The sequence below is a fragment of the Scyliorhinus canicula genome, chromosome 10, assembly GCF_902713615.1.
Source record: "Scyliorhinus canicula chromosome 10, sScyCan1.1, whole genome shotgun sequence".
Lineage (NCBI taxonomy): Eukaryota > Metazoa > Chordata > Chondrichthyes > Carcharhiniformes > Scyliorhinidae > Scyliorhinus > Scyliorhinus canicula.
The window spans coordinates 161306674-161334221 of record NC_052155.1 but is presented as its reverse complement, the minus strand read 5'-3'; the positions used below and the strand labels follow the sequence as shown (position 1 = coordinate 161334221).

The 27548-nt window shown below is 46.7% G+C and overlaps 1 protein-coding gene across 1 annotated transcript in view; it reads left to right on the top strand.

Moving 5' to 3' along the window:
- The window catches only part of si:ch211-161h7.5, a 59307-nt gene that overhangs the window by 6016 nt on the left and 25743 nt on the right, over positions 1–27548 (top strand). The window contains exons 2-4 of the mRNA XM_038808483.1: positions 6625–6739; positions 13059–13203; positions 23104–23208. Of these exons, the coding sequence (XP_038664411.1) occupies positions 6634–6739; positions 13059–13203; positions 23104–23208 (356 nt within the window). The 5' untranslated portion in view covers positions 6625–6633. The remainder of the gene's footprint in view (positions 1–6624; positions 6740–13058; positions 13204–23103; positions 23209–27548) is intronic.

The window sequence follows — 27548 nt, the reverse complement described above, 5'->3', positions numbered from 1 at the left end:
TGTTTATTTCAATAATATTACTCCAGATTTTGCTGAGCAGGCCACTCTCAGCAGTCCCCATTAGACTTGTCCATGCAAGTTTTCTGATCAGAACGTTGCTCCTCAGCCTGAGCGACAGGGCATCTGGAACCTAGATTAACAATGAGACAGACAATGTATCGTTCTACACCAGGGGTGGGCAAACTTTTCCGTGCAAGGGCCGCATTCAGAAATTCACAATTCACAAAGGGCCGCATAGTATATTAAGTAAAATAATTACTTCACCCGGTTATGATTCTGGGCGCCTCATATAGAACATAGAACAGTACAGCACAGAACAGGCCCTTCGGCCCTCCACGTTGTGCCAAGCAATGATCACCCTACTCAAGTCAACGTATCCACCCTATACCAGTAAGTAACCCAACAGCCCCCCCACCCATTAACCTTTTAAAAAAAAAAAAAAAAAAATTTTTTAAAAAAAAATTTTTTTTTTTTTTTTTTTAATGACTTGGAGGGCCGCAGAAATACCTTTGGCGGGCCGCATGCGGCCCGCGGGCCGTAGTTTGCCCACCCCTGTTCTACACAGTGAGAGTTAAGGATTGAAACCTAAATACAGGAAGGACAAGTTGGATAAAAGAAGGGGGAAGGGAGAATTAGAGTGGGTTAATTCTTTTTTAAATATTTTTTTCCAATTTGGGTTGTGGAGGTGAGACCCAAGCAGACACAAGGAGAATGTGCAAACTCCAGGCAGAGAGTGATCCAAGGCCAGGATCGAACCCGGGTCCTCGGCTCCGTGAGACAGCAGTGCTAACCTCTGCACCACCATGCTGCCCAAAATAGATTAATTCAATGTTAAATCTGGTGCAGAATGAAAGATTTGTGTCATGGAAAGAGAGCAGGATAAAACATAAAGGAAAACCACAATAAAATGCCAAGTTTTAATCTAATTTAAAGATCTTCTAAAGAAGTATACTGAAATTGTTCACTTCTTAGACAAGCAAAGCTAATTAGTAATCATCAGTTATTATCAGGTCATTAAAAGCTTATTTGCCTAACAAGCCAACTTTGGGTTGTGAGTTTAATGGACAATTAATTCACTAATTTAGGAATTTGGTGAGAATAGCTGAGATGAAGCCTGAAATGCCACTTTTGCGAAGCTAATCACACAATTCAACCGGCACACTGTCGTTATCCGCAACAAAATGAAAATCACTTATTGTCACGAGTAGGCTTCAATGAAGTTACTGTGAAAAGCCCCTAGTCGCCACATTCCGCCGCCTGTTCGGGGAGGCTGTTACGGGAATCGAACCGTGCTGCTGGCCTGCTTGGTCTGCTTTCAAAGCCAGCGAGTTAGCCCTGTGCTAAGCAGCCCCAATTCATGCAACATCTCTTTAATCAAGTTGCTGTTCAATTTACACATCAATAACGATGTGCATAGTTCACGCGCTGGTATTGTTTGAACAAAATCTAGCCCAGCATTCTCAGCAAGGTAGCCTGATGCCTAAAGACCATGGTTTGGAAATAGATCTTCCAACATTGCTGCTGGGGACTCTGACCCAAAATCCAGAAATCACCTTTAATTACCACACAAGATATATGGGTGTAAATCCCCTATTCATTTCAATTAATCAAATTTTCTTCACATCTCTTCGTTCGCTGAAAGCAACGGTGGCAAAGATGGTAGGATGTCCATCAGATCCTCCCAACAGGAAGGAGCATTTATAATGTTGATCAGCTTGGGAGTCCTTCCACCCCTCCCCCACTATTACCCAAAAGAAAACAAAACGTGTGTGTGAAGGTGCGCTTAAAAAAAGGTTAGTTTCACATGATACTATGAGACTATTGCCTCATGTGTTAGTCCAAACATCGCGTGCTGGTCATCTATTTAACAAGTGAGTGTCACAATTAAAAATGATCCTATTCTTACCTGACATATTTACTTTCCACTGCATAGTTATCAAGAGTGGGACTAAACTGACTTAAAAAAAAAATATTCTCCCTTTCTCTCGTCTAAAACACAGATCAATTTGAGTACCCTGCGATTGACGCAGCTAAGATCAACAGCACCATCTAGGTCTTAATAGCTCAGTACCACAATACATTCTATACTAAACCAGTAAGCCATTGTTAATCACTAATTTTTTTTAAAAATAATTTTTATTGGAATTTTTTACAGAAAATGTAAAATATAACAACAAACAGTGAAATGCAACAAAATAACCCATAACAACCGTAACACCCCCCAGACCGTATCAACATGTATCAGATCCCCCCCCCCCCCACCCCCCCCAACCCCAACAAGAGAACTTAAAAATAAATTAAAATTAAATAGACAAACATAGTCATCGCCCCCCCCCCCCCCCCCCTCCCCGGGTTGCTGCTGCTACTGTCCCAGTACCCTATCGTTGTGCCAGAAAGTCGAGGAAAGGTTGCCACCGCCTAAAGAACCCTTGTACCGATCCTCTCAGGGCGAATTTGACCTTCTCTAGCTTAATAAAACCCGCCATGTCATTGATCCAGGTCTTCACGCTTGTGGGCCTCGCATCCTTCCATTGTAGCAAAATCCTTCGCCGGGCTACTGGGGACACAAAGGCCAGCACACCGGCCTCGTTCGCCTCCTGCACTCCCGGCTCCACCTCAACCCCAAAAATCGCGAGTCCCCATCCTGGCTTGACCCTGGATCCCACCACCCTTGACACCATCCTCGCCACCCCCTTCCAGAACTCCTCCAGTGCCGGGCATGCCCAGAACATATGGGCATGGTTCGCTGGACTCCCCGAGCACCTGACACACCTGTCTTCATCCTCAAAGAACCTACTCATCCTCATCCCAGTCATGTGGGCACGGTGCAGCACCTTGAATTGGATGAGGCTACGCCGCGCACACGAGGAGGAAGAATTAACCCTCTCCAGGCCATCAGCCCATGTCCCGTCTTCGATCTGCTCCCCCAGTTCCCCCTCCCACTTAGCTCTCAGCTCCTCTACTGACGCCTCCTCCACCTCCTGCATAACCTTATAGATATCAGATATCTTCCCCTCTCCGACCCAGACCCCCGAAAGCACCCTGTCACTCACCCCCCTCGCGGGAAGCGAAGGGAATCCCTCCACCTGCCGCCTAGCAAACGCCTTTACCTGCAGATACCTGAACATGTTCCCCGGGGGAGCCCAAATTTCTCCTCCAACTCCCCCAGGCTCGCAAACCTCCCATCAATGAACAGGTCCCTCAGCTGTCTGATGCCCACTCTGTGCCAACCCTGGAACCCCCCCATCAATGTTCCCCGGGACGAAACGATGGTTCCCCCTTAACGGAGCCTCCATCGAGCCCCCCACTTCCCCCCATGTCGCCTCCACTGCCCCCAAATCTTGAGGGTAGCCGCCACCACCGGACTCGTGGTATACCTCGTGGGAGGGAGCGGCCACGGCGTGGTTACCAGGGCCCCCAGGCTTGTATCTCCACAGGACGCCCTCTCCATCCGTTTCCATGCTGCCCCCTCCCCCTCCATCACCCACTTGCGCACCATCGACACATTGGCCGTCCAGTAGTACCTAGAGAGATCAGGTAACGCCAGCTGCCCCCCCCCCCCCCCTCATATCTACGCCGCTCCAAGACGACCCTCTTCACCCTCGGGGTCCCATGCGCCCAAACAAAGCTCATGATGCTGCTGGTCACCCTTCTAAAAAAGGCCCTAGGGATAAAGATGGGCAAACGCTGGAAGAGGAACAAGAACCTCGGGAGAACCGTCATTTTGACGGACTGCACTCTACCCGCCAACGATAGCGGCACCATGTCCCACCTTTTAAATTCCTCCTCCATCTGCTCCACCAGCCTGGTGAAGTTAAGCTTATGGAGAGTCCCCCAACTCCTGGCCACCTGCACCCCCAGGTATCTGAAACTCTTCACTGCCCTCTTAAACGAGAGCCTCCCAATTCCCTCCTCCTGATCACCCGGGTGTACTACAAATACCTCACTCTTGCCTAAATTTAACTTATAGCCCGAGAAGCTCCCAAACTCCACCAACAGCTCCATCACCCCCGGCATTCCCCCTTCTGGGTCCGCCACATACAACAGCAGGTCATCGGCATACAGCGATACCCGATGTTCCTCCCCACCCCGCACCAGACCCCTCCATCTCCCTGACTCCCTCAACGCCATAGCCAGAGGTTCAATCGCCAGTGCAAAGAGCAAGGGGGACAGGGGGCACCCCTGCTTGGTCCCACGGTAGAGCTTAAAGTACTCCGATCTCCTTCCATTTGTAACTACGCTCGCCATCGGAGCCGCGTAGAGCAGCCTCACCCATTTGATGAATCCCTCCCCAAATCCAAACCGCTCCAGCACCTCCCACAGGTACCCCCACTCAACTCTATCAAACGCTTTCTCTGCGTCCAGCGCCACCACTATCTCTGCCTCCCCCTCCACTGCCGGCATTATGATAACATTTAGCAGTCTCCGCACATTCGTGTTGAGCTGCCTCCCCTTGACAAATCCTGTCTGATCTTCGTGTATCACTCCTGGCACACAATCCTCTATCCTGGTGGCCAGTATCTTCGCCAGCAGCTTGGCGTCAACATTAAGGAGCGAGATAGGCCTGTATGATCCACACTGCAAGGGGTCCTTATCCCGCTTTAGGATCAGAGAGATCAGTGCCCGCGACATCGTCGGGGGCAATGCCCCCCCCTCCCATGCCTCATTGAAGGCTCGCACCAGCAGGGGGCCCACCAGGTCCGCATACTTTTTATAAAATTCCACCGGGAACCCGTCCGTCCCCGGGGCCTTACCTGACTGCATTTGTCCAATCCCCTGACTAGCTCCTCCAACTCTATCAGCGTCCCCAGCCCCTCTACCAGCTCCTCTTGAACCCTTGGGAAACATAGCCTGTTCATGAAACTCTCCATCCCCCCTCTCCCCATCGGCGGTTCCGACCGGTACAGTTCTTCGTAGAAGTCCCTAAAGACCCCATTTACTTCTGTCCCCTTCTGCACTACATTTCCACCCCCATCCGTCACTCCACCAATTTCCCTAGCCGCATCTTGCCTACGGAGCTGATGCGCCAACATCCTGCTCGCCTTCTCCCCATACTCATATACCGCGCCCTGCGCCCTCCTCCACTGTGTCTCCGCCTTTCTGGTGGTCAACAAGTCAAATTTGGCCTGCAAACTGCGCCGTTCCCCCAGCAACCCTTCCTCCGGTGCCTCCGCGTATCTCCTGTCCACATCCAGGAGCTCCCCCACCAGTCTGTCCCTCTCCTTCCTCCCCCTCCTTTCTCTATGGACCCGGATGGAGATCTGCTCCCCACAGATCACTGCTTTCAGAGCCTCCCAGACCATCCCCACCCGGACCTCCCCATCTCATTGGTATCCAGATACCCCTCAATACTTCTCCGGACCCTCCTACACACCTCCTCATCAGCCAGCATCCCCAGATCCAGGCGCCAGAGCGGGCGCTGGTCCCGCGCCTCCCCCATCTCCAGATCAACCCAGTGCGGAGCATGGTCTGAAATCGCTATGGCCGAATACTCGGCATCCTGCACCCTCGGGATCAATCCCCTGCTCAGGACGAAAAAGTCTATTCAGGAATAAACCCTATGGACATGAGAGAAAAAGGAATACTCCCGCGCTCTCGATCTCCCAAACCTCCAGGGATCCACCCCTCCCATCTGGTCCATGTATCCCCTCAGTACTTTGGTCGCCGCCGGTCTCCTACCCGTCCTTGAACTGGACCGGTCCAGTGTGGGATCCAGCACTGTGTTAAAATCTCCCCCCATGATCAGGCCCCCTGCCTCCAAGTCCGGAATGCGGCCCAACAAGCGCCTCATGAAGCCGGCATCATCCCAATTCGGGGCATATACATTAACCAGCACCACCTTCTCTCCCTGCAGCCTACCCTTCACCATAATATATCTGCCCTCCTTGATTGTTAGTCACTAATAACTACGTTTTAAAATATCTTTCTCATCTTACCCTTTTGTTTGCACCCTTTCTGCTTAAATGAATGGAATACAGTAAGTTTATAAAGTGAGTAGCAGTCATGGAGGTCAAGGATATTTTTTATTTGTTCATGGGATGTGGGCTTTGCAGCCTGTGCCAGCATTTATTGCCCATCCCTAATTACCCTTGAGGGGGCAGTTTAAAGAGTCAACCACATTGCTGCGGGTCTGGAGTCACATGTAGACCAGACCAGGTAAGGATGGCAGATTTCCTTCCCTTCGTGAACCAAATGGCTTTTACCACATCAACAGTGTTTTCATGGTCATCATTCGACTTTTAATACCATATTTTTATTGAATTTAAATTTCTGCAGTGGCAGGATTTGAACCTGTGTCCCCAGAGCATTACTATCGATCTCTGGTTCACTAGTCTAGTGAGAATACCACTAGAAGACAATGCTCTGCACAGTACCAACCCTCATAATAGTGTGACAAAAATGTGAAAATTATGAGAATGGCCAAAACATGAGAATGAGCAATCACTATTTAATAAATTGGGTTGGAGCCTCAGCATATTTTAATAGATGCCTTAAAATAAATTTGTATTGGTGCTTTATAAGATCACAGGAAAAGTCGGAAGAACATGTTAATAGATTAACCAGAAATGTTTTTTCTTGTGAATTTCTGTCTTTGCTTCTCATTGACTGAAAATGTTTAATTAGGATTCCGCAATGGTGAAGAAGAGCCTGTGTAAGAATTATCTTGTGGTCCTTGGCTTAGTTGTCTACATCATCACTCTGGTTATGAATGCTCTTGCCGGGAGAGGATCCAAATCAGGTAAGGAAACCCCACGCTGGTTGAACTCATTTGAAGCCAGAGAACACCTGAGCACAAGATTCCAGATGCATCCGAGGTCACTTCAACCATATTCATTAGTAGAACTAAAGCTTAATGGTCTGGAGCTGCCAATCAATTGTGCTGGTTTTCTCTGATACAACCCATGCAAGAGATGGTAGAAATTTAAGTGCAAGTTAGTTCAGCCCAACTCCAGTTTCTGTGACCTTTCCCTCTGGTTTAAAAATAAACTTCAGGGAAGCAGGCCTTGCTCACAAAACTGGCCATGTCCCCCAGGTTAAATTAATTGCCATTGTCCTCAATTGCAGATCTTTGAGGAGGATGTCGTGTTCTCTACTCTACTTTTCCTGGATGGCTCGGATGCACAGTGTTGAATAAAGAACACAAAGCTTTGTTAACAAACACAACTATAAATTTATTTGCACTACTAACTAAGATTTGTTCACATTCCTAGAGTAAACATAGAATTTACAGTGCAGAAGGAGGCCATTCGGCCCATCAAGCCTGCACTGGTCCTTGGGAAGAGCACCCCATTTAAGCCCACAACTCCGCCGCACACTCGTAACCCAGCAACCCCACCCAAACACTTTGGACACTTAAGGGCAATTTAGCATGACCAATCCAACCTGCACGTCTTTGGACTGTGGGAGGAAACAGGAGCTCCTGGAGGAAACCCAGGCAGACAGGAGCAGAATGTGCAGACTCCGCACAGACAGTGACCCAAGCCGGGAATCAAACCTGGGACCCTGGAGCTGTGAAGCGACTATACTAACCGTGCTACCGTGCCGCCCACGTATAAAACTATGCTGTCTCTAACTTACAGAACTCTCAAGTATACAACTGCTCTTTCTCACGCCTCACTATCTAATCCTCCCAATATCTAATCTTCTTGATCTAATAATCCCAAAATCCCCAAGCCACATGATATATATATATATATTATATATATATATCAACTGTTCTGTGGTTCCCTCTAGTGGTATCAATCATTATCCTTAACTTGTTAACCCTTTACATCCCAGTCAATAAACATATCCTGACAAGAGGGTACAAAATTTAAGCTGGAATGGTTGGGTGCAAAGGCATTATTCGATCTCTGGGTCACTATCCATGTGGAGTTTGCACATTCTCTCCGTGTCTGCATGGGTCTCACCCACACAACCCAAAAAGATGTGCCTGGTAGGTGGATTTGCCATGCTAAATTGCCTCTTAATTAGAAAAAAATAATTGGGCACTAAATTTATTTAAAAAAAGAAAGAAAATGGCATTAATCGACATACTTTTAAAGGTTTGGGATTATTTTCTTTTAAACTTAGAATTTACGACTGTACTTCAACATTTAATATATTTGTGCATATTTGAAGTCATTTTCTGTGACTTAGGGCACGATTCTCTGGAAAGATATCTAAGTGCAGTAGCGAGCGGGAACTGCCGCGAGCTTCCCGGTGCTCGGCCTGGCGAGGCCGGCAGCACAATTCAATGTTAATTGGTCCACTTAACGAGGCTCCAAGGGTTCAAGCAGCACTTAAACAGCACTTGCACAGTCAAACCCAGTCAGCTTGCAGCCATGGTGCCGAGAAGACCAGCCCCAAGCTTCGGCGATGCGGATCTGGCGAGGCGCCTAGATGCGGTCGAGGCCGGGAGGGATGTCCTGTTCCCCTGAGGGTCCCGGAAGGTGAGCCACAGGGCACCCAGTGCCTCCTGGGACAAGGTGGCGGCGGCTGTAAGCTCGGAGGATGTGGTAAGGTTTAACATGTATTGTGTAGGTAAACCCAAAGTGCTGTTCGGGAAGGAGCTCCTCGAGGGGTAGAAATCACAAATTTGGAAGGTGTTGGTGAAGGAAGCTCGTATGTTGCTGCAATGCATCTTGTAGATCATATACACTACTGCTACTGTGTGTCAGTGGTGGAGAGAGTGCAAGTTTAAGATGTTGGGTGAGGTGCTAATCAAGTGGGTTATTTCGTTCTGGGTGCTGTCAAGCTTCTTGAGCTTTGTTGGTGCTGCACTCATCCAGGCAAATGGAGAGCATTCTATCACATGCTTTGGGAAGTCCGGAAGTGAGGCATTCCAAAAGATGTCCCCAGCTCTGGCTTGTTCTTGTCGCCACAACGTCTATGTTTTTAGATCCAATTCCGTTTCTGTCAATGGTGATTCCCTTCCCACACGGCCCTACTCTCCACCCGACCCCAAAGGAAATCGATCGGGGCTGCAGTGATGGTATGGTCATTAAATAGCAAGGAGTGATGGTCACATTCTCAAATAAATGAAAATACTGCAGATGCTGGAAATTTGAAATAGAAACAGAAAATGCTGGAAAGTTTTAGCAAGTCAATGGACTCGAAATGTTACCTCTGAATCTCTCTCCACAGATGCTGCTAGATCTGTTGAGTTTATCCAGTATATTATGGCTAATTTATTTTATGGCTAGATTCACTTGTTTTGCCAATGGTCCTTGCCTGACACTTGTGTGGCATCAATGTGACTTGCGGTTTTCAGCCAAAGCCTGAATATTGTCCAGACCTTGCTGCATGAGACACAGACTGCTTCATTATGTAAGGGGCTGAAAATGGCACTGAACATTGTGCAGTTATCACTGAACATCCTCACACCTGACCGTCAGATGTAGGGAAAGTCATCTTCCTTTGTTCTAGGTATGACTGCAACCAGTGAGAGTTTTCCCCAATTCTTACTGACTTCATTTCGCTGGGGCTCTTTGATGCCGCACCCATTCAAATGCAGTCTTGCTGTCGAGGGCAGTGACTCTCGCCTCACCTCTTGATCTCAGCTCTTTGGCCAATGTTTAGACCAAGTCTGTAATGTGGTCTGGAGCCAGGTTCTCCTGGCAGACCTCAAACTGGGCATTTGTGAGCAGCTTATTGCTGAGTAAGTGCACTGACATCTTCCATCACATAGAAACAAAAAATGCTGGAAAATTTTAGCAAGTCAATGGACTCGAAATGTTACCTCTGAATCTCTCTCCACAGATGCTGCTGGACCTGTTGAGTGTAGGGACAGCATGGTAGCATTGTGGATAGCGCAATTGCTTCACAGCTCCAGGGTCCCAGGTTCAATTCCGGCTTGGGTCACTGTCTGTGCGGAGTCTGCACATCCTCCCCGTGTGTGCGTGGGTTTCCTCTGGGTGCTCTGGTTTCCTCCCACAGTCCAAAGATGTGCAGGTTAGGTAGATTGGCCATGATAAATTGCCCTTAGGGTCCAAAATTGCCCTTAGTGTTGAGTGGGGTTACTGGGTTATGGGGATAGGGTGGAGGTGACTCCTAAACCAGACTCCTAAATGACCCTTTTATGGACTGTCCTCATTAACACTACACCCATGTCTGCTTCATCCAATGCCAATGCTTATGTAGTTACATTGTATATATTGTGTTGCCCTATTATGTATTCTCATGTATTTTCTTGAATTCTGTTCAATTCCCTTTTCTTCCCATGTACTGAATGATCTGTTGAGCTGCTTGCAGAAAAATACTTTTCACTGTACCTCGGTACACGTGACAGTAAACAAATCCAATCCAATCCAATCCAGGTGTTGACCTTGGGTAGGGTGCTCTTTCCAAGAGCCGGTGCAGATTCGATGGGCTGAATAGCCTCCTTCTGCACTGTAAATTCTATGATAATCACATCGCTGATGCATTGGATTAGACTGATGAGGTGGTAACTAGCCAATTGGATTTGCCATGCTTTTTGAGCAGAGGCCATACCAGAACAATTTTCCACAATTTCTGGTTGATGTCAGTGTTGCAGCTATACTCGGACAGTTAAGGTATGAGTACCACCAGGTCTGGGGCACAAATCTTCAGTGCTACAGCTGGAATATTGCTGGCACCCATAGCCTTTGTTGGCTCCATATTTCTTAATATCACATATATTGAAACAATCTGGCTCTGGCTCTGGTTTCTGTGGTAGTGGGGACCTCATGAGGAGGTGTAGTTCTGTCTGAAGATGGCTACAAACGCTTCAGCCTTGACTTCCCTGCCATTAAGGATATGATTTTTCATGGAGCTTTCTCTTCCCATTTGTTTTGTAACTATTCACCACTATTTATGACCTGATGTGGCAGAACTGCAAAGCTTTGGACTGATCCATTGGCTGTGAGATTACTTAGTTCTGTATATTGCATGCTGTTTTTTCTGTTTGCCATGCCTATAGTCCTGTGTTGTAGCTTCACCATGCTCTCGTGCACTCCTCAGTGAACCAGGTTTGGACTCTATCTTCATGGTAATAGCAGAGTGGAAGATAATTGGAAGATGAGGTTTCAGGTTGTGGTGAAATACAATTCTGCTGCTTCTGATGGTCCACTTGGATGCCCTCCTTTTAGATGCTAGGTCCTGAACCCCATTTAACATGGTGGTAGGTCCACATTACATGATGGCAGGCATTCTTTAGTATGCACTGGTTATTCCTGCCTATTCTTTCATGGACAGAGGCATCTGCTACACCTAGGTTGGTGAGGATGAAGTCATGTCTGTTTTCCCCTGTGTTAGTTCCCTCACAACCTGCAGAAGGCCATGTCTGACATTATACCATGGGCCTTACCATGGGCTTGTATCAAATGTTGAGTACTCTCAGGGCCACCCCCTCCTGTGTGTGTACGATTGTGCAGCCACCTCCAGTGGGCTTGTTCTGCCAGGGGATTAGAACAGTCCCAGGGATGGTGATGGAGGAATCAGAGATTTCAGTTGAAAGGTGCATGCCTATGAGTATGGCTGCATTAGGTTGTTGCTTGACTATTTCATGGGACAGCTCTCCCAGCTTTGGCACAGACGGAAGTGTGGAAAACTTTGTAAGGTTGATTCGGCCGGTTGTGATTCTAGTGCACCAAGTTCGGGTCACTTATCTCCACCACCCTTGCTCAGTTCTAGTTCTCCACTGCTTTAACATCTCAACTTTAAAAAAAAAACATAATTATCTACAAAATTCTTAATGTGCCTAGTAGGCAAGAAGGTGAGGAACACCCCACCCTTCCCATTGCCCTTATATGCCAGTACCTCCAGGCATGGGACCTGGCAGGCTTAAAACCCTACTCCCCTCTCTCACCCATCATGGGAAAAATTGTGCCAGGGCAGGGAGAGGGCCACTAGAGTGCTTCAATTGGTCCAACGGGTGGTGGGTCACCCTGGCGTGTGTAATATTGCAATGAGGTTGAGGATGGATGTGGAGATGCTGGGAAATGGCACCCACGTCATTATGTCGAATTTTACATCCCCTGCCCAGCTGCCAATCCGTTTCCCTGGGAAGCCTAAAGTTCTGCCCGATCGCATTTCTAGCTGTCTCTCGCTCTCCAGTCAGGTCTCGATCTCAGATTCTTCCAATTCTATGCGAAGGTTTGCTGAAGCCAGCCAATGGCATTTTGTCTGTGCAAAGACCCAAGTATGAATGAATGTTCTGAATTCCCTGAACCAAAGTTAAGTTATGCTGCTTTTATCTGTTAAAAGACTCATGCGCGCTAACCTGTCCCACACGGCTCATGTATTACTAACCATTGTAGAGAACAAAAAGCTGAGGGGAAGTTTGATAGATGTATTCAGAATAATGAATAGAGGGTAACTGTCACCACTTGTGAAAGGATCAAGAACAAGTGGGCACCGGTTTAAAGTCATTGGTAAAAGGAGCAGAAGTGACGGGAGGAAATACTTTCTCACGCAGCACGTGGCTGAGGTCTGAAATGCACTGCCTGAGAAAATGGTGGAGGCAGGTTCAATTGAGGCATTCATAAGGGAATTAGTGCGTTATCCTAAAAGGAAGAATCATAGAATTTACAGTGCAGAAGGAGGCCATTCGGCCCATCGAGTCTGCACCAGCCTTTGTAAGCCCACACCTCCACGCTATCCCCATAACACAGTAACCTTTTTTGGACACTAAGGGCAATTTATCATGGCCAATCCACCTAACATACACATCTTTGGACTGTGGGAGGAAACCGGAGCACCCGGAGGAAACCCACGGACACACGGGGAGAATGTGCAAACTGCGCACAGACAGTGACCCAAGCCAGGAATCAAACCTGGGACCCTGGAGCTGTGAAGCAAATGTGCTAACCACTGATCTACCGTTGCCCCCCCTCCCCCCCCCCCCCCCAACCACCATTTGGAGGGTTAAGAGGGGGGGGTTGGCGTAGGTGCATTGTTCATTCGGAGAGTCGGTCGAGACATGCCAAATAGCCCCTCTGCACTGTTAAGAATTCTGTGGTTTTCTTTCTGTTTAGACTTAAAATGTCAATGTTTTGTTCAGATTACAAGTCTGTGCTAAAACAGCCATACAATAACAATATTTGTCAATTTACTAGGTCCCTTCCATCAATCCACTGGAAATGTATCAAAGAAATACAGCACTGATATCACCCCTGCAGCATGGACCTTCTCTATCTGGGGAGTCATTTACATCTGGCAAGCTGGATGGCTTGTCTATGCATGCAGTGGATTATGTCGAAGGTAATACTGTGCTCCAAATAATGTACATATTGTCTCTATTCTGTTCTATTAAGATTAGTCTTTGACTATCATCTAATTTTGTTCAGTACATGCCCAAAAGAACAGTGATGCAATAGATGGATGTTGAACAATTTGAGGTATGGTCGCGGTTCAGCAATCCCGTTATGGCCAGCGCAGATCTGGGCGCAAGGGGCAAATCACACGCAAACCCCAAATTGGCGTCTGCGCTGGGTGCTGGTCCGATCGCAAGTCACCCGACTGGCTCCGCCCGGCGTGATCTGGATCTCGCCCTCGCTGGGTGTGACCCAGATCGGAATATTTAAATCAGCCTACCGGTTAATTTAAATACCTGGACTCCGGATTCACCCGATGCCTGGGACTCCATGACCGCTCCTGGGAGACCCTGCCAGGGAACCGTTTAGTACTGGCCCATTGGAGACCCCTGGGTGTTTGTGAACCCAGCAGGGTGTCACCTTGGTACTCCTCATGGCACCAGGCACCCAGGCAGTGTCACCTGGGTACCCTGGCAGTGCCAGGTTGCCAGGCTGACAATGACCGGTTGCCTAGGTGCCAGATTGGCACTGCCAGGGGTCAGGCCTAGGGTGGCATTGCCATTTAGAGGGGGTGAGGGGGGTTCCTGGGTGCCTCCCCAAGGTTTGGAAGGTGAGGGGGGCGGTCAAAGAGGTGAGGGGGAAGCGGCTGAAGGGGGGGGTTGGGAAAAACGGGGACGGAAGAAATGGCACCCTGATGGCTCACCAGCCTCTAAGTGCAGCCCCGGTGGGGAGAAACTCCCCAAGGCCAAATAAAGTGGCAAAATGACGTTAGATAGTGGGACGTTTCTCGGCACTGCAGAAGCTTCCTACTAAACATGCCTAACTTTAACTTCAGTCCATTGAATTGCGGCCATAAAGTTAAGGAAACTACAACTGCTATTTGAATTCAGCATATTGTAGATTGTCAACTTTACTCACTACAGCCTGGCCTGTACCCTCTACCTTTCTAAGGAATGAATGCAAATAGGAGAAATGAAGGACCCATTCCCGAGATTTGGCATAAACGTACCTTTTCTGTTCTTGCTGCTGTAAAACCTTTGTTCTTGAAGCATAATTGAAATCCCAATGACCAGGGAGGGACTTAACCTCTTTTTAAAAAATGGTAAATTCCTAGCCGGAAACATTCCACAATTTAGTCCGGTTTGATTGAATATTTTTGGAGTAATTTGTGCTGGAATTAGCAATTGAATCCAAAACATCAACTTTACCCCATTGTTTCTTTCAAAATCAAGCGCCTGGCTGAAAGAACTAATATCAATGATGATGAGCATAACGCTGCTGGACTGCTATTAAAACCCATTTTGTTAATTAATGTTCTCTGGGGGAATGGATCTGCCATTCCTATCAGCCTTTATGTGACTTGAGATCTACAGTAATGTGGATGACTATTAACTGCCCGCTAAATGGGCCAGCAAGTCATGGACAATAAGTAATGGGCAATAAATGCTAGTCCTACCTGTACCACATGCTGTCCAAGGATGAATAAGTTTTTAAAAAAAAGCTGCTCATCCATTTATTTCCCTTCCCTTCATTCCATTCCTTCCATATTAATCAACTTCTTCGAACTGGAAGGTGGGTAATTAAGCTTCCCACTAGATAAACTCAATCTAGGACATAGATTAGCACATAGGATCTGTCACTCCCTTTATATGAATGTGAAAATCCTTTGTTCGATATAAATGTTCCACAATTTGACTTTGATTAAAAAGTCAAGTCCCCTTCTGCAATTAGATTTAATTCAGTCTACATACATAAGGGCTGGAAAATTTGCCACCTATGTGCCTGTTTTCTCTATGCTACAAGTGTTGTTTTGGCTCCAAAATGGCATCTACTGTACATGCTCACACTTGCGCTGCGAGTTGCGCCAGATGCCATGCTCGAGGAGGTTCTTAGTGCAACATCCAGGGAGTATACAGAATCGTCAGATTGCACCATTTTGGAGCTAATGCTGTCTCAAACACATCCAGCTGAATGTATCTTCAGCAGCTGGAATAATCACCCGCGTCAAGAACACAGTTGATGGTAAATGCCATGCTATTCCAAATCCCAGAAGGGAAATTTGAAAATTTCCGCTTCCAGCGGAAAGATTACATCGCCCCTTCTCTGCCAGGCTTGCAGTGCAGCATCAGCGAACCTTTTGAGCATGACCTTCTGTTGCACCATCATTTTCTTTTTTTTTCCTATGCTCGGACTCTCTTCCATGAGTAGTTCCATCACTTGCCCCCCTCCTTCCCTCTCCCCTCTTTAAGAGGCACAGGCTGACTTTAAGTGGTGCTAAGCCTCCTGTGAACCTGGACCCCCTGCCGACACATCCTCAGCAGTTCACTTAGTCCTGGCTGGACAACGCAATTATGCAAAGCAGCACCAAGTTGTGCTGCCTGACTCGGAAGTAATGGGTTAGTCACACATCACGATCACCGAACCTATTTTTGGGGTTGGCCAAGGAGTTTAATATCCAGTAATTACAATCTCCAGGCTAAACCAATGCAACTATTTTGAGAACTTGTTTGGTTGTCACAAACAATCAACAAGCCCTTGCGATCAGTCCAGTTATTTGTATGACTTGCAGTGAGGTCTGAATTTAGCATGCAGTCATTGAAATCCATAACTGTTAGGCTGGAAATAGTTAGCAGTATGTGTAGGTCAGGTCAAGGAATCGGCTTGCATCTTGAGAGTGAGGAGATTGGCTGTTAGTAGTTAAGAATATCAGAGGAAAGCATAATGATAAATCTAGTGTGCAGATAAATCAAGGCTAACCACGGTGGCTAATGAATGGCCATAGCAACAACACCCTTACCCCTTTATTTAATTTTTGAAAAATTGGACTTGGAACTTAAGATCGAATTGGATCAGGGCAATCGGACATGATTCACTTCCCAAATTAAAGACATGCTTTCTGTTCCAATATTTATATCATAAATTGATTATGTGTGCAAAAGTGTGGGGAGGACCCAAAACTTGGAAGTATCGTGAACTGTGAAGAAGATGGTGATAAACTTCTAAAGAACAGAGAAGCTGGAGAATGAGTGGATAAATGAAGAATGAAATTTAGTGTGAAGAAGACTGAAGTGATGCATACTGATGAGCAGAATGTGAAAAGGCAATATAAGATGTAGCCGCCTGGGGTGGCCACTTCCTGATTCCAAAATGGAGGCCCGCAAAGAATGCAGGGAAAATCGGCCAGCCACAGGACACACAAGCAGGTGCAAGGTTTCCTGTGTATTAAGATTTGCAGACCCCAGACAGAACCAAAACCAATAGCCATCTACTTACTAATGAGCAATCCACAGAAACAATTAGAAACATTGAAGCAATCGGGACCAAACCAGACTCCCGGCGCCAGCGGGAGCTAGGACAAAGGCAGGCCAACGGACACATAGATGGGTCCAACGATCAGGGAACAGCTCCAGTATTGGAGAAATCGATAGAAACGATTGGGACATGGTCCAATTAATTGGGACCAAGTCCGGGGTCCACCCAGAAGGGCGCGAAACCCCTGGGGACTATAAAGTAGAGTCCCCAAGTTCAGTTCGCTCTCTTGGCAGCTCTCAAAGAACTCTTGACCGTGACTCTCAACAAGGAGAGACCTGCCTAGCAGCTGCACCAACCAAGTAAGTCTCCAGTCAACGCACGCTACGAGATAGGCGCTCCTAGCTACTATTCCATAACAGCTTGAAACCTGCAGACTCAGAACCGGACAAAGGCCATTGTTCCTCTGACCTGGTGGACCTTTTGAAAGCTAAGTATAGGCCTTTAGTTGTAGTGATAGTCTAGTAAGTAGAGTTTTATGCACGAGTAGTGATTGACTGTGTGTATAATAAATGTGTTTTGATTTGAAACTTACTAACTGTGTATTGAGTTATTGATCAGCACTTGGCTTTGAACCTCGTGGTCGCATCAGAAAGATACCTGGCGACTCGAGAGCAAAGGTTATTAAAACAGAGCAATTAAGTAAAAGCATAACGAGCAACAAAGATAAAGGATACAATTCTAAAGAGGGTGTAGGATCAGGAAGACCTGGTGGCATGTGTGCAAAATCAGTGAAGATGATGGAGCACATTGAGAAAGCACTTGATAAAGCAGATGTGCGCCTGGGCTTTATAAATAGGAGACTGAAGTACAAAAACAAGGAAGTCATTCTGATAAACCCATCCTAAATGCTGTTTCTGTCTGAACTGGGGCGGAATTCTCCGACTCCCCCGCAGGGTCGGGGAATCGCCCGGGGCTGATTCTCCGCCACCTGGGAATCGGCGGGAGCGGGAATCACGCCCCACCGATCGGCGTGGTCCCCGCGCTGATCGGCGTGCCCCCCCCGTGCCGACTCTCCGGCCCGCGATGGGCCGAAGTCCCGCCGCTGACAGGCCTCTCCCGCCGGCGGGAATTGGAGCACCTCTGGTGCCGGCGGGAGTGGCGGCGCGAGCGGGCCCCCAGGGTCCTGGGTGTGGCGCAGGGCGATTGGACCCCGGGAGGGGTGCCCCCACAGTGGCCTGGCCCGCGATCGGGGCCCACCGATCGGCGGGCGGGCCAGTGCCATGGGGGCACTCTTTTTCTTCCGCCATGAAGAGAACCCCCCCCCACCGCGCATGCGCCGGTGGCAACGTCAGCGGCCGCTGACGCACCGGCGCATGCGCGAAGCGGCGAAGGCCTTTCGGCCAGCCCCGATGCTGGGCAGCGGGCGTCAAAGACCATTGGCGCCGGTTTTGGCACCAGTCGGCATGGCGCCAACCACTCCGGCGCGGGCCTAGCCCCCGCACCTTTGGGGAGGCCCGACACTGGAGTGGTTGGCACCACTCCGCTACGCTGGGTTCCCCCCCCCCGCCCCGCCGGGTAGGGGAGAATCACGGCCCAGGAATATTGTGTCCAGTTCCGGACACCACACCTTAGGAAGGATGGGAAGGCATTCGAAAGGGTGCAGAAAAGATTAATGAAAATGATTGGTTGCGGGGATGAGGAACCTCAGTTACATGTATAGATTGGACAGACTGGGCTTGTTCACCTGAGTGAGGAGAAGCTTTCGAAGAGCACACAGATTTTAGATGATTTGCAAAACTCGAAAGCAGCATTGACATGAGGAAAAACGCTTCTACGCAGCGGTCGGTTAGGATGTGGGACACACAGCTTGAGAGTGTGACGGAGACCGATTCAAGCAAAGCTTTCAAAAGGGAATGGAGAATAATCTGGGGGGAAATCTTCAAGGCTGTGGGGAAAGGTGGGTGAGTGCGACTTGGTGAGATGCTTTTTCAGAGAACGAGCGTAATGGGTAGAATGGTCTAGGACAATTGTGGAAGAAGATTTGGAGCAGAGGAGTTTCTCTGCAGTCAAAGGAATTGAGATGAAAAACTGACGCATTGTCTCTGTTGGGTGGCACAATTACAAACTGACAGATTTACAAAAATGGGCAGAGAAACCAAAAGGTCCCACCCCCTAACCCCTCCCCCCACCCACCCTGCTGCTGATGCTTAACAATCCTTAAAGAAGTAGATCAATGGCTTCCACCGCGAATGGAAACCCTCCTCTGATACCCTCATGGCACATTTTGGCGGGATTCTCAGTTTCTGAGACTAAGTATTGAAGCCAATGCAGAATTCGTGGACTTTCACGACAGCAAAACTGGCACCACACCTGGACAGTTCCACCACTGTTAAGGGCCCAGCCACCGGCGCCATGTGGAACACAATCGATTCCAATGGAAAACGGTGTGGGATTTGCCGCGTCTGTGATTGACACTCGAGAGGCTGACAAGCTGCAGCCGCACATATACATTACAATCCCCACACACACTCAGCCCAGCTAACAAGATGGCACTGGTTGTGCTGGAGAGCGCACATCCCTTTGACGGATCAGCTGGGGCCAGAGTCGCCTGGGTGGGTAGGTGGGGGGGGGAGGGGGCAAACCTATACCACCCGTGGCCCATGTTTAATGCAGCACGGTAGCATATTGGTTAGCACAATTGCTTCACAGCTCCAGGGTCCCAGGTTCGATTCCCGGCTGGGTCACTGTCTGTGCGGAGTCTGCACGTTCTCCCCGTGCCTGCGTGGGTTTCCTCCAGGTGCTCCGGTTTCCTCCCACAGTCCAAAGTTGTGCGGCTTAGGTGGATTGGCCATGCTAAATTGCCCTTAGTGTCCTAAAAGGTTAAGTGGGGGTTGCTGGGTTACGGGGATAGGGTAGATACATGGGCTTCAGTAGGGTGATCTTTGTAAGGGCCAGTGCAGACTCGATGGGCTGAATGGCCTCCTTCTGCACTGTAAGTTCTATGAAATGTTCACAGTGGGCTGTCAGCAGCGTTCGCAGCAGCATGGCCACCTTGCCTGTTGTGCCAATAGTACTCCATGCCCATCCACCCCGACCCCACCACCCACCTCCTGGCCAACCCCATGCCCATCCAACCCCGACCCCACCCCCCTCCCTCTGGCCTTGGTAGAAGCCCCCCAGGCCAGCAGCACAACTTTCAGCAAACTATGGCGATGTTGGACACTTTCCGTACACCCTCTCCCTCAGCAACTGCCGCGCAGGTTTCATGATTTTTAAAAGCACAAGTGAACCGCGCCATCAGGAATTCAGCCCATCGGAGGAGGAGAATTGCGGAGGCCCTGGAGAATACCGGGTCAGGCCTCCTAATGATATGCAAATGGTGTCACTGTACCTGCGTTCCGGTACGCAATGACACCACTGTTGCGGTGACAGAGAACTGCGATTTGGCATCAAATCAGCGGCCAGCGCGATTTTGGTGTCGGAACCTATTCTTCGCTCAATCGCATTTCACGATTTTGGTGTCGGCAAACGGAGAATGCCGCCTTTTATCTTTTCCAAATGGAGGAATTCTGCCATATCACTCACCCATCCCTCTATCGTAGGTGGCTTCGAGGCTCACCAACCAAACAAGATCCCCCTCCGGAGGCAAAGACTATATCGTCAGCCTCTCTCCTCGTTTGCAACCTTGGAGCCTCAGAAAACCCTGAAAACCGCCACCCATGAACTCAGTGCTACTTTCAGCCCTATAATCTCTGACATAGTTCTCCCAAAGGATTCCCAAAACGCCACTAATTACAGACAGGACCCAAACATATGGGTGTGGTCTTCTGGCCCACCAGAGCATCACCCACATTTATCCTCCACCTCTGGAAAAAATTACGTAAACGCGACTTTGTCATGTGTACTCTCTGCTTAACCTTGCGCACAAGAAAGTTGAATTTATCCCTCTCAGTGCCTCACTCCAAATCCCTCCTTCAAAGCTTTCCCCAAGTTCTTCCTCCCATTCCCTCTTTGACATGTAGGTATCGAAGCAATTCTTAAGCTTTCCCTGGCTGCCTTTCAGTACTTCAGGACTTCATCTTCTGGAATGTTTCTGTGAGGACTGGAGCTGATCCCTCACTTGCATGGGGCTGGCCCTCTTTAGCTGATCCAATGGGAATAGTGTATTCTGTTGGTTGAACTTCCTCTGAAGAGGGAGAGGAGGGCAGGAGAGCACAGGCAGGGTCCCAGGGAGAGACCTTTAAGCGAAGCATGGACTTAGTTGGTGCAGGGGCAGCAGAGGGGATAAGACAGGAGGGTACACCACAGACACCATTACTCAGCAGCTAGAGTGTACAGACAGTGCTCCAATGACCTCTGAATGCCTGAGCTTCAGTGCTGTAGAAGACTACATCTCTCCAGGGACACAGTCACAGCAAGATGTGACATTGCTAGTCCAAAAATCACCGACAACTGTGTGGACAGACACCCCATGCCAGTGGTGCTGAAGATCACAGTTGCCCTCTCTACGCCTCTGATTCATTTCAGTGGGGGGGATTTGTGAAGCGTATCTCAATCAGCTGCACACAGTTGTGTGAAGCTGTGCTAAACCATTGAGATGTTCATGACACAGGTTTAAAACATATGAGACAAAATAGTGAAAGTAACCCAGTAAATTCTTCAGGAACGCTGAATATAGGAAGGAGCGTTCCAAAAATTCAGCACCAGAGCAGTAGTGGGCAATCTGGGTCCTGAATGTTGCCCATGCATGCGGGATTGGCACTGTTGCCAATAATCATGTTGGTGAACCACAAGCCTTCACTTATATCGATCAAATGACCACACAACAAGTTAGTTAGTTCAAAAGATGGTTTATTTACATGCGCAAGAGTTACCTCGACATGCAAACACAATATCTACTATGAGTTAAACTACACCTATCAGCTACAATAACCTATACTTAACTTCAGGGCGACCGGCACTGTGCAAGTGGATGAGGCCTTTATCTGGATTTCACTTGTCTGGTTCAAAGAAACCTCTGCTGGGCTCATCCATCAGATAGCGATCGTTGATCTTGAACTTGGCTGGCTGTTCCTGCTATACGATTGGGTTGGCACAGGCCGGATCCAAAAGAGACGGAATACATGGCTGTGCTCCCTTTTATCCCTCTGGGATTTCGCGCTCTTTCGGGCGGTCCTTATCCTTGGACCCAATAGTTCGAGGGCTCTGATCACTGTCTTCGATTTCGGTCAATAAAGGGGCAGGTGCCTTGGTAGCTGGGTGGGTCCTTAGTGGTCATTGACCTTGGCAGTTGTGCTTTCTGAGTAAGGGGAGTGGCGCCGATCAGTGGGTGGCTGTACCGGTTGCTTGATTGGAGTTGTATTGACCTGGGAAAATGGGCCATTAAAATGCAAACGAGCGGGGTGTTTCGATCAGGTCCGGTTACCTGTGTTTCAGATACACATTGGCTCTGTATCTGTCTGAGTCCTGGGTTGGCCATAATTCCCATAGTCATTTGGAGATGGCCATCTTAGATGGCTACACCACATTCCGCTGATTTCCGTTCACACAGTTTTTTTCCTACCGGTGTGACTGAAGTGATACGCAGGTAAAGCATGGATAATGTGGTGAGGTGCATTCTGATTGCTCACAACATTGACTGAGAGAGTCATGCTCTCCATAATAATAATCTTTATTGTCACAAGTCGGCTTACATTAACATGACAATGAAGTTACTGTAAAAAGCTCCTAGTCACCACATTCTGGCGCCTGTTCAGGTACACCGAGAGAAATTCCAGATTGTCCAAATTACCTAACACCACGTCTTTCGGGACTTGTGGGAGGAACCCGGAGGAAACCCATGCAGACACAGGGAGAATGTGCAGACTCCACACAGACAGTGAGCAAAGCTGGGAATCGAACCTGGGACCCTGGAGCTGTGAAGCAACAGTGCTACCCACTGTGCTACCGTGCCACCCATATGCATCCAAAGTGCAAATATTTTTCGTTTTTACCATTTAAAGTTGGTGAGAGTTCTATTAATATATGAGTGATTAAACATTTTCTAGAACTCATTATCAAATATTCGGCGTGTACTAAATATATTCAATCTTATTCATGGAGTCATGGTTAGCCAACAAGCCTTGCGGCCGTCCGAAAGGGAGGGGCACTTGTGCGACCCACTCACTAGCTTAGGTTACCAATCACCGCAGCAGAGGCCAAAATTGAGTATCCAGGGAACATATATAATGCTGCACCACATAAGATTGATTTAGGGGCTGTAGATCATCTGAGAAAATGACTGCTGGATTTTGGTTGCAGGAATGCTGAAGAATGAGGAATAGCAGCATAATTCATTTCATTCTGGATAGATCTTCTGTACCATTAACTCAGTGAGCCACTTAATTACACTTCATTCACAGGTTATTGGGTAAGGGAGTTCCTGTAATTAGTTATTCTTTCTAGAGTGAATATTTGCTTGCATTGCAACAATGATTGATGTGATAAGGTGCTATATGAAGGCAACTTATTAATTAATATATAGATTTTCCTGTGCTACAAACTAAAGCACTATTGTTAATACTATCTTGTTTCTTTCTGATGTTTGTTCACACAGAGATACCCTTGCATGGATGCCTTCTGTGCTGCCCTGTCTATTTTACTTAGTTTGGATTATAAACAATCTTCTGAACATCAGTTGGCTTTTCCTTTGGGACAGAGAGTAAGTAACAAAGTGCTACTTCCACCGCATCTATTAAGATTATCTTGATGGTTCTCGTTGAAAATGCTGTTGCTTGGGACATCCATGGTGTGTTTGTACTCTACCGAAATGCTGGAGCTTTTAAATGTTTACTTTCGTCCTTCGTTTTAGCCGGGCTCTCGGGAAGTATCGCTTGCATTTCTTAATGAAGCAGTTTGTCCTGCAAAACTTTGCTGTCACTTCAAAGCCCAAAAGGAAAGTAGAACAGACCTGTTTGTTTAACTGATGATGGAGTCATTATATGGTCCCAGCAATGGAAGCCAAGCACAATGTCATTTCTCTCAAGTTATGCATGCAGAGAACCGAATAGCAAAATGAAGTAATTTACTGTCTGTCCCGTAAAGCAGTGTTCTTCAAAGAACGGGTGTCGGGAGGGTCGCAGAGCCGTTGTCCGCGGCGCTCCCGATTGCGCAAATACCCCAGGCAGCAGCCCCCGGCTTTTCATAACGCCGGCTGCAAGCGGCCGGGAACATGTTTATTAAAAAAAACATCGGCAGCATTGCACATGCGTGCTAGATGATCGGTGCGCATGCGCAAATAGGACGGTTGCAGCTTTTTGATTTACAAGTTCTGTAGTGGTTTTTATTCATTTATTTTATTCATTTAATTTTTATTTTTTTCATTTATTTTATTCATTTTTTTTACAAGTTGGGGGGGGGGGTTTATTCATTTTTTCATTTATTTTATTCACGTTATTTTATTTTTTACAAGTTCAGGTGGGTTTATTTGATAAAATATTACAGGAAAAAAATTCAGAACTTTGGACAGATGGAGACTCCATACTTTCCGACACCGGAAGGCTTCACCTTCATCCAACACGTTCCATTGGAGGAGCGTGTACGAGGGCCAAAGGGACCCAAAACCATTTCCTCCATTTTTGTCAGCAGCAAACATCCCTACAACTGCTACTTGGGAAAGGTTCAAATCCCAGCCTCGTCACCAGTTAAATAAGGATACAGGGAGTCCATGCCAAGTAAAATAAAGAATTTGGGTTTGTTTACAATATGGGATATACACCTCCTAGTGGATCCCTACAGGTTCTCTTTCTGGTCGATTCCTTAAGGGTCGACCTTTTGTACATTGCTAAATTGAGTTCCCCTGCCCCCCAGTGGGGGATCTCGTACTCCCATGAGAGCCATGGGGAAGATCATCATGCCCACCCTGTAAGTCCCGTGCGGGATATTACAGTACATTCATAGAAAATGTAATTTAATCATATGTGACCTATAAGTTCTGTTACTGATATCAATGGATCAGGCCCGAGATTGGGCTAAAGGTTTTTAATTGCACCATCCCCCATTTTTAAAAAACGTGTCTCCAATTTGCTTGGTAGCAGGTGGATCCGTGTGCAATCTCCTCTTCAGATCCTGATCACTGATTTTGGTCTGGTCAGCTAGCTGATGTACAGGAGTAAGGCCAACACATCCTGGTGGTTATCATTGATCAGAAACTGAACTGTGCTGGCCATGTGAATACAGTGGCTCCCAGAGCAGATCAAAGGCTAGGAATCCTACAGCGAGTTAATCACATCCTGACACCCCCCCCCCCCCCCCCCCCCCCCCCCCCCCAACCTTTCCCTTCAAGTCACTCACCACACTCCAAATTGGAAATATATTGCCGTTCCTTCGCTGTCGCTGGGGCAAAATCCTGGAACTCCCACCCTATCAGGACAGTGGGTGCACCTGCAGCAGTTCAAGAAAGCAGCTCACCACCACCTTCTGAAGGGCAACTAGGGACGAGCAATAAATGCTGGGCTAACCAGCGACACCCACACCCCGTAAATTAATAAAAATAAATTAGCATTCCCTTATGTAGCAGACTGGAAGCTCAGTGGTTTAACTGTGAAATCTGGAATTCGCTGTCCTAAAATGCTCGAGATGCTCTATGAATTGAGTATTTTAAGTTGGAGAGCCATTGTTTGATTGTTAGGTAAGGGTTGCTAGGGGCATTGGATTAAGGTGGGTACATGGAGTTGAGATAGAGATGAAATGGTGAACATATCTTTCCTGAGCTGTGGTGTTCAGAACTGAATTTTATATTTTTGAAAGCATCAAAGCTGGGACCGGTTTGGAGATTTTCCTTTTCCAGTTCCTTCCCCCTGAAGCAGTGGCGGACTGGGTCTAAAAATATTGGTTGCCAGGAGACAAAGGGAGCCCACCCACAACTACAATGCTATCATTTAATTTTCATAACGAATAAATAAAATTTTCAAAAAATACATATGGAAAAAAGGGTACAATTAAAATTCTTGTGGAAAAAGTGTATTTCTTAATAATTACAGTGTACATGTACTGTACATATTACTGGCAGTAGATACCAAATGTAAATACAGAATGTTATAATTGAATTTTTTATTTTATTTTTTTAATTTTAAGTAATTGGTTGATATTTTTAAATAGTCTACTGCACAATTTACCCATTAACAGATAGTTCAAAAGCACAATAGAGCATTGCATGCAGTCCACTATATTAAGAGCAATTGTTTGTGTTCACTAGATGATTGTGCGAATCTGCCAATAATTGCTTCTGCATCCAATTCATCTAACAATTCCTTTTCAATGGATAGCAACATGTATGATTCCAAATTCTCCTCAGACAGCGAATTTCTTAACCTTGTCTTTATGATCTTTAGCTTTGAAAATGTCCTCTCACATTGGACTTGAGGAACTGTGTGAGTGTGCAGATGACTTTATAAAGTTCATAAAGGTTATCATATGCCTTGTCATGAAGTCTGTTGGATGCCAGAATTTTTAGTACACACGATGGGCAAGTGCTGCAAATTTTACAATTATTGCAACTGGAATCCATATTCTCACCATCATTAAGCAATAGCTTTAATACATCAAAGTTTGAAGCAAAAGAAAACAATTCCAATATTACTTGATCTTTGCTGATTTGTGGAAACAGCTTAATAATACCTTCCAATGCTTCATCTTCAAGGCCCTTCTCTGCAATAGTTTTAAACTTTGCTGGGTCCAAGCAGGACAAATCTTTATACAACTGTTCGTGTTGTACAAAGCAAGATTCTAGTGACTGGACAATGCAATCCATTATTAGGTTAAACACATTTACTCGAAAATCAGCTAGAGAATCTGAGGAATTTCTTTCATCATCAATAAGCTCATCTGCCATTCTTTTCTTCTTCCTCTGCCTCTTAACTGGCAATGCTGTTTCCAACGCATCAATTTCCAATGTTTGATTTTCATCCATATTCATCTGTGAAATCCTGTCATTACATTTATTTACAAATTCCAAAGCCTTGCTGTGAACGTTATCAAATGTTCTTGTCTGTTCCTTCAACTTTGTTGTAGCTGAATCTACCAAACTCCATGCAGTAAACATATCTAAACCACTTGTCTGTATATAACTTGATAACGGGGTTGTTGTTTCAAATATATACAAGTAAGTAAATGCTGTCAATATGGTTTCAAACTTTAGAAGACTTTGAAGTAAAACATTTTCTTCATGTTTTGTTTTTTGCATCAAACTTTTCTAAATCTTGTATCATTGATAAGCATGTCAATAGTTTACGAAGGTACTGGCAGCGGCATCATCAAAACGTCCAAATATAGTTGTTGCTGCATTGGATTTTCCTGACCATCTGGTCTCACGAATTAGCTTTAATCGTTTCATTTTTTCTTGTCCTAGATGTTTTCCAACAACTTTTATCCATACAGCCATTCTCTTGTATGATGCTTTCACAAAAGTTGCTATATTCTGGAGCAAATTGAAAAAAGAAACTGCAGGCACACAACATTTTGTTGTTTCAGTTATCACCAAATTCAAGACATGGGCATAGCACCATATATGAACATGTTGATCAGCCACATCAGCAATTTTACTTTGTAAACCATTATACTGGCCATGGTAGCTTGCAGCGCCATCTGTGCTATCAGATCAACATTTTGGGGGGTCAATTTTAAGATGCTGTAATGTTTCAATCAATAGATCAAAAAGTCTCTGTCCTGTACCATCATTACTTGGCACAACTGAAAGTAGTCGCTCACAGATGATACGTTTAAGCACATACCGAATAATAATGCTAAACTGATCAATGGATGAATTATCTTGTGTTGAATCAACCTGAATAGAATAATATTTTGCTTGAGAAACTTCATGACTAATTCTTTCTTGTATCATATTCTTCATAATTTTGATTAACATGTTTATAGTTGTTTTACTCAGGTATGTAACAAGTCCACCATGGCCTTTATTTTGAGCCTTTCCTTGTTGCTCTAATCATTTGATTCTTTGTTTAGACTTGTTTTGCACTGCACAAACATGAGCTGCCATAATGGGGT